Source organism: Pundamilia nyererei, unplaced genomic scaffold, assembly GCF_000239375.1.
Source record: "Pundamilia nyererei isolate P.nyererei 1_Seehausen unplaced genomic scaffold, PunNye1.0 scaffold00005, whole genome shotgun sequence".
NCBI lineage: Eukaryota > Metazoa > Chordata > Actinopteri > Cichliformes > Cichlidae > Pundamilia > Pundamilia nyererei.
The window spans coordinates 3,383,785-3,390,412 of record NW_005187406.1 but is presented as its reverse complement, the minus strand read 5'-3'; the positions used below and the strand labels follow the sequence as shown (position 1 = coordinate 3,390,412).

The window sequence follows — 6,628 nt, the reverse complement described above, 5'->3', positions numbered from 1 at the left end:
TGTCTGCAACAGCCGCCTTTGAACTCATTCTAAGAAAAGTTAATGTTTTGGGGGTTTTTTGAGTGGTGATGTTTATTAGTATCGGTCCTCAGAAAGCATCCATGTTGAATAAAACAGGTGAGATGAATAATGGAGCATCACATCAAAACACAAAGAGTTAAACTTAAGGAATATAATCTGTCCAGTTAGGAAGCAGAAACTGATGAGTGTAGCTCACCTGCTTTGGTGTAAATAAAAGTGACAACAGGTGCATGAGAGGCAACAGAATAAACCCCCCTCCTCACAGATCATTGATCTTATCCCTCCTGACTGATTCTTGCCACTACTGCATGAGACTGTCCCTGCATCGCACTGAGGCTTCACAGAAAGTCCAACTCCAGGATGACATATCCATAAGTGCTATCACAAGAAGTTACAGACTAAAGTGTGGAGGAGATGTGAGGAGCCGTGGATAGGGCTGTAGAATAGCATCAACCTAGCAGCAGGACCGGTGGCTGCTCAAGTGTATGAGGAGTAACAGCCCCATAATATCATTTAGCATGACCAGTTTGGCAGTGTGGTAGAGATGGTCTGGGTAGGCATATCCTTGAAGAGAACACAGACCTCGACTTGGTATCCTGACTGCTGTAGGTACCAGAATGAAATCCTCCGACCAAATGTGGGTGGAGAATAATTCCCAGCCTCATGTGACCAGTGTTTTTATGCTGTTCCTGAACAACAAAGTCAGCAATGCCATTCACCGATCCTCAAAGAACTCTGGGACATTATGGATCACTGCACCTGACACCAAATTACACAAACTGGTTCATTGATCACCTGATCCAGGTCTGGTTCATCTGAGATCTCACAGATCCATTGTAACCAAAGCAGGAGAAAGGGATTCATAATCATTTATGGCTTCTGATTTTAACTGTGTTACACTGTGATCAGAGTTCTTACATATTTTAATTTTTTTAATGTCACTTTCATTTTTAGTGGTGCATATGAAAGTTAGACTTTAGGCTCTGAGGTGACTGATTCTTCTCACTTTGGGCTGAACTAGTCCTTTAATAAACTCTGAGGCTCAGTGAGCAGACTGCAGCAGAGGGGTTGGAGGTGGAGGTAGCCAAGGAGAAGACGTGAAAGAAGGGGATAGACGGAGTTTGTTTTTGGATGGGGCGACAAGCAGGGGAAGAGCGGCGGAGTTCGTGACTGAGGGACCAGTAGCGCTCTGCAGCTGGACGGAACCGCCACGGTGAGTTTGTGCGTAAAGGGGTTTCTTATCATTGAATGTCCGGATTTAAAAGTATTACACACATTCAAACGATTGTAATGGTGTCCGGGCAACACTTAAACAGGCCGGAACGGTTGATACCCGATGCTCAGGTATTTAGTCCTGCATTTTGTTTTGCGTCAAAAAGGAAAGTATCGTCTTTTAATAACGAACTTTAGTATTTTTTTGTAATAAGCACTTGACTTGAACAAATGTAACCTGATATCTACACAAATCATATTCAGATTTTTTGTAATGATCGTAGTTTAGGCTAAATCAGTGTCTCGGGGCTGTACAGTGCCTGCTATGTCGCACTGCCCGGTGGACAGGCGTGTATTTTCAGGGGAAACGCATTTTGGCACAGCCGCGGCAGAGAAAGACAGTGCGTCTTTGTGCACGGCCGGTGCGCCTGCTCCTCCGCGGTTTGGACCTGTTGATCCCGGGGGAACGAAGACAAACAGCCCAAACTGAGGAAATTCCTTCCTCTCTGGGCCTCTTTCTGTTCAGGTGGCTGCTCGAAAAAAATATGGCGTGAATAACTATGAAACTAGCAGTTTAATTCTTTTTAAACGTGTGGTACAGCTTCGTTTCCCTGCTGCTTGAGATGACACCAAGTATTTTCAACCTTTTATACCAATCTTATCATTGACTTCAAGTGCACATAGCAAATAAGTTCATGAATTTGCCGTTTGTGTTGTGCGGTCAATGGTTTCTTTGAGGTCACAGTTTTAACAGAAAAAAATTAGCCATAGCATACTGCACGTGTCCACATTTCCAGAGTCCAAACTGTAGTGTGTGGAGCTCTGAAGCTTTTCATGTCCGTTCCTGTGGCTCAGCACTGTTGATCCAACATGGGAATGTGGTTTTAAGGCATTCCAGTGAAGACTACGGCAGACCAATCTGACCAAATGGCATTAATCCCCAAAAGTGCAGAAGGATTTTTTTAAACTACCTTCAGCTTTGGAAAGGGAAAAATAACTGAATGACACACAGCTTTTTCTTACGGTGTCCGAATTCAGTGATAATAACATTTTAATAATAACTTCTTCCGAGAACGACATTCCTTATGATTCTACTAACCAAGGACAGTTTCCAGCCTTTTTGCAGGTTAAAAGACTTATTCTTGGTTTAATGAGAATCTATTACAATGACATCTCTTGCATCAATAACACGTTGATGCAAATCTGTCAATAAAAATGTGCTTAAAGTAGCAAGTGTAAAAAACAAAACAAAATACCTTTAAAAGAAGTTGCCCCTGTAACTGATATATTACTACATTAATACATTTTTTTTATCCAAATGCATATAAATTAATGTTGAAGCTGCCAACATGAACAGAAAACTGGAAAGCTGTATGCATGAATAAATTTTCTATTACGGTACATCGCCGCTAAAAATAAAAAAACCGAATCAGCGGTAATTTGTTGGCGTACGTGCACCTTAAACATTTAGCATTGCAGTTTGACATGTTATGTGGCCAAACTAAAAGAGTGAATCAGGCTTTTCCCTACAGATGGACCTTCCCGTTACCTTTTGGATTCTGCTGATCAGCTTGCTGGTCCTCTGCGTCCCTGCAGTCCAAGCAGCAAAATGCCCACAGGAGTGTTTCTGCGACCAAATCCAACTCACTGTGACCTGTGTCAACAAGAACCTGACCCAGGTTCCTCCTGCTGTTGATGAGGTATCTATAAACATATACACTTACTGGTCAGTTTGTTAGGTACATCTTGCTAGCACCAGGTCGTATCCGCTCAGATTCAACAAGGTCCTAAAACATTCCTCACAGATTTTGGTCCATATTAGGATGATAGCATCACACAGCTGCTGCACATTTGTCTGCTGCACATCTAAGAAGTCTAGATAGAAATGATTAGCTACTCAGGTAAGCTGTGGTGTTTAAACAATCCACAAAAATGGGGCTGTTTAAGCAATTCTCTGTTGAACAGGTGTTTATTTCCAGGGAAATACAAATTTTAATACCCCTGTTAGAGAATGATAAGGCTTCGGCTAAACTTCCAAAGCTGTGGTACCTTTTAAATACTTATTATTACCCTCTAATATATAATCTGTTTTCCTCATAGATAACAGTGAAACTGGACCTTCGAGGTAATGACATACAGGAACTCCCCACTGGGGCTTTCATGCACATCCCCTACCTGACTCACCTGTCGCTGCAGCGCTGTAACATCCACAAGGTGAAGGAGGGGGCGTTCCGTGGCCTCGGTCGCCTGGTCTTCCTCAACCTTGCCAACAACAACATTGACATCCTCTACCAGGTATTCTTAGACTTAAACCACATATATCCCATTATCATTTTCAGTGGTTTTTAAAAACTAAAATTAACTTCAAGAAGTCTACCCAACAATTCTCAGTGCAGTCCTTGGTTTTTTATGATTCTAGGAGTCATTTGACGGTTTGTCCTCACTAAAGCAGCTTATTATTGACCGTAATCGTGTGGCTGAGATCCAGCCTGGAGCGTTCTCTCAGCTGGGCTTCCTCAACCTGCTCTCCCTCTCACACAATCAGCTGGTTTACATCCCTAATATGGCATTCCAGGTACCCACACTAAACCGTGTGTACAAAATACTTTAAAATGGAAATTTCAAAGATTTTACAGAGATGCACGTCTTGTTGGAGCCTTAAATAAAATGCCAGCTTCCTTTGCTTTCAGGGCCTGCAGAATATCAAGTGGCTTCGTCTTAGTTACAACTTTCTAAACTACCTGGATACTGAAGCCTTTGCCGGACTGTTCACACTAACTCGTCTCAGCCTGGATCACAACGAGTTACAGTTTTTCCCCACTGAGACCATGACCAGGTGAAGTGAGAGGCACCATCGCTCAGCATTGGAGCTAAACAGGAATCTCACACTGGATGTAAATCTAGAGAAAAACTAAAATCCAATGTGACAATTATGACATCATAATTAACAGCAAAGCACAGGCCCGCTGGGTGCTTCACACACACTAGAGAAAAGCTTAAGAAAGCTTCTTCTGGCATTCTCGACTTCTGAAGCTGAAAAAATGTCACATCTCTCTCTTTTTTAATCATTGATTACGAATAATTAAAAGAGTCCAATTTGTATCACTTAATAAAATAGAGAATAGAATTGGCAAGGTCTCCAAAGACTCCACCCCACACTTTGAAAACTACTGTCAAAGACTGTACATTAAAGATGGACATAGCCACTGTGAATCACAGTGGGCCTCAACATTTGATATTTTAGGCATTGCAACGTAGGTTTGTTTCTACTGGATGTGACGACCAATAGGTTGAACTGACTGAAAAACGTAGGACACCGCATGAGTTGTCAGTCACAAGGTGGCCACACCCTAAAGCAATGGTTCCCATTCTTTATCCAATGTTCCCTGATAGTCTAGTCTGAGTCAAAAAAGCGCTTTCCTTCACTCTTCAACAGATTCTGTGTTCATGAGTTCAAATGAACCCCCATTCCTTGATTTGTGTTAGCTAACTGTTTCAGTTGTACATAACAATTAACTTACTTTTTTCAAAATGGTAAGCTAATAGTTATGCACCGCGGACATTCTTGGACCCGCCTCCAAATTGTAACTTTTAGGGGCTTTTTGGGAAACGTTCCCTGAAGGTTACTGTTTGTTAGGTTTAAGCTACGGATCAGTAAAGTAGTCAATTCCTTTGCTTTAGATAACAAGTTCAACTGATTGCCTGTTATGTTTTTGCTGTTCTGTTAATGACATTAAGCTGCTTATCCATACCAGTAGTCATTAATTTATCAGTTACTTTTACTAAGTTATTTTAATTTGTTTCTTTTGTTTTGTTTCTTTAACTGTTTGACCATTATGTATAAATTAATATTATCTTCTGCAGTGCAGACCGTTGACTCATTAGGAAAGCGTTTTTAGGGAGAGATATGTAGAGTCTCCCCCTGCTGGCCATTACAAAGGATGCAGATTTAAGGTTGTTAGGCCTCAAAGGTGAAGACTAGTGGGTTCACTCTTCAGTATAACAGGGTCTATCCATCATTTATGTGCTATCTATTAACATTTATAAGTTAAGCTGGTTGATATTGCAATTTAAGTTTTTTTAATTAGGCTCTCCTATTTCTAGATAGAGAAGAAAATAGAAAATCCTTAGGTTTTAAATAAAGTGATAAGTTGTGTGATATTAATCAGTAGAAAGAACAAATGGCATTCCATGTTTTGTCAAATCCCTCTCTCACAGACAGTATAGTCCCCTGTCTGACCAAACTTCAACACAATGGACAGAAAGTCATTTGTTAAACTCAGACACCTGATGTCTGTGTTGACAAAGAGTAATAAGAGTAATAATCATTGTTCTTATTCCTGCCTTGTTCTTTTCTGCATCCAGGCTGCCAGAGGTGACTCGTCTTGATCTCAGCTACAACCCCATGACGTACCTGGGGGAGGAGGCTGTGTCCATGCCCAAGCTGACCCACCTCTTCCTGGACCACATGTCCCTGCAGGACCTGGTGAACACAGCTGTTTCAAAATCCCCCAACCTCATCCACCTGGACATCAGCAATAACCAGCTGCGTGTCATCCAGCCCTTCACCGAAGGCTCGCCAAAGCTGTCCCGTCTAAACCTGGCCGGGAATCCAATCCTCTGCAACTGTTACCTGCGTCCACTCAGGTACGGCGGGTTTTTGTTGCTCTTGTCCTGACAGCTTCAGGAAACCTCAGAGAAGTGATCAGCACTTTGTTCTTCTTTTCTTTTTTCCCCCCTATTCTGCAGAGTGTGGGCTATCCATAACAAAGTGAAGCTGATGGGAACTTGTGGAGGGCCATCCCATCTTTCAGGTGACAGCCTGGATGCTGTCCACCCTTCTGAGCTGAGATGCCAGAGTCAGGAAGACATCATAAAAGAGGAAGAAGCAGCCAGGATCATGCCACGACCCACTGAAGAACCGAACAAGGTCAAGTGTCCTGCCAACTGTGTCTGTGAGGTGAGTGTCACTACTTTTTTGTATATTTATATTTCATTTAATGCCTACCATATTTTCCAAGCTGACTTTAACCTCTTTACCTGCATTTGCCAATGATAGTAGGATGTAGTTGAACACATTGAGGAATTTGCTGGATTCTTGATTAGGTTAGAAAATCAATGCCACCTTTAAGTCTGTAAAACTAGCGTTTGATTTGCCTTTTTTCCCCATGTTTGTGTTTTTAGTCTACCAGTTAACAGCCCTCAAGTTCATTGATTGAAAAAGGGCTTTTTGCAGGAGGTCTCCTCTCTCCAGGAACTCACTCTGCAGGTGGGGGAGATATACAGTGCAAAAGTATTCGGCCTCCTCGAACTTTTCCACATTTTGTCACATTACAGCCACAAACGTGAATAAATTTTATTGGAATTCCACGTGAAAGACCAACACAAAGTGGTG

At 42.0% G+C, this 6,628-nt stretch overlaps 1 protein-coding gene across 2 annotated transcripts in view; it reads left to right on the top strand.

The window, feature by feature from the left end:
- Nucleotides 1–1,101: 1,101 nt before the first annotated feature.
- chadlb (chondroadherin-like b) overlaps nucleotides 1,102–6,628 on the top strand; it is a 9,417-nt gene continuing 3,890 nt past the window's right edge. Inside the window, exons 1-7 of one of the 2 annotated variants that reach the window (XM_005721800.1) lie at nucleotides 1,102–1,234; nucleotides 2,766–2,933; nucleotides 3,334–3,528; nucleotides 3,653–3,808; nucleotides 3,924–4,069; nucleotides 5,599–5,880; nucleotides 5,983–6,163. In XM_005721800.1, coding sequence (XP_005721857.1) covers nucleotides 2,766–2,933; nucleotides 3,334–3,528; nucleotides 3,653–3,808; nucleotides 3,924–4,069; nucleotides 5,599–5,880; nucleotides 5,983–6,163 — 1,128 coding nt within the window. In that variant the 5' untranslated portion in view covers nucleotides 1,102–1,234. Of the gene's footprint in view, nucleotides 1,235–2,765; nucleotides 2,934–3,333; nucleotides 3,529–3,652; nucleotides 3,809–3,923; nucleotides 4,070–5,598; nucleotides 5,881–5,982; nucleotides 6,194–6,628 lie in introns of both variants that reach the window. The other variant, XM_005721799.1, reaches the window with a different exon arrangement.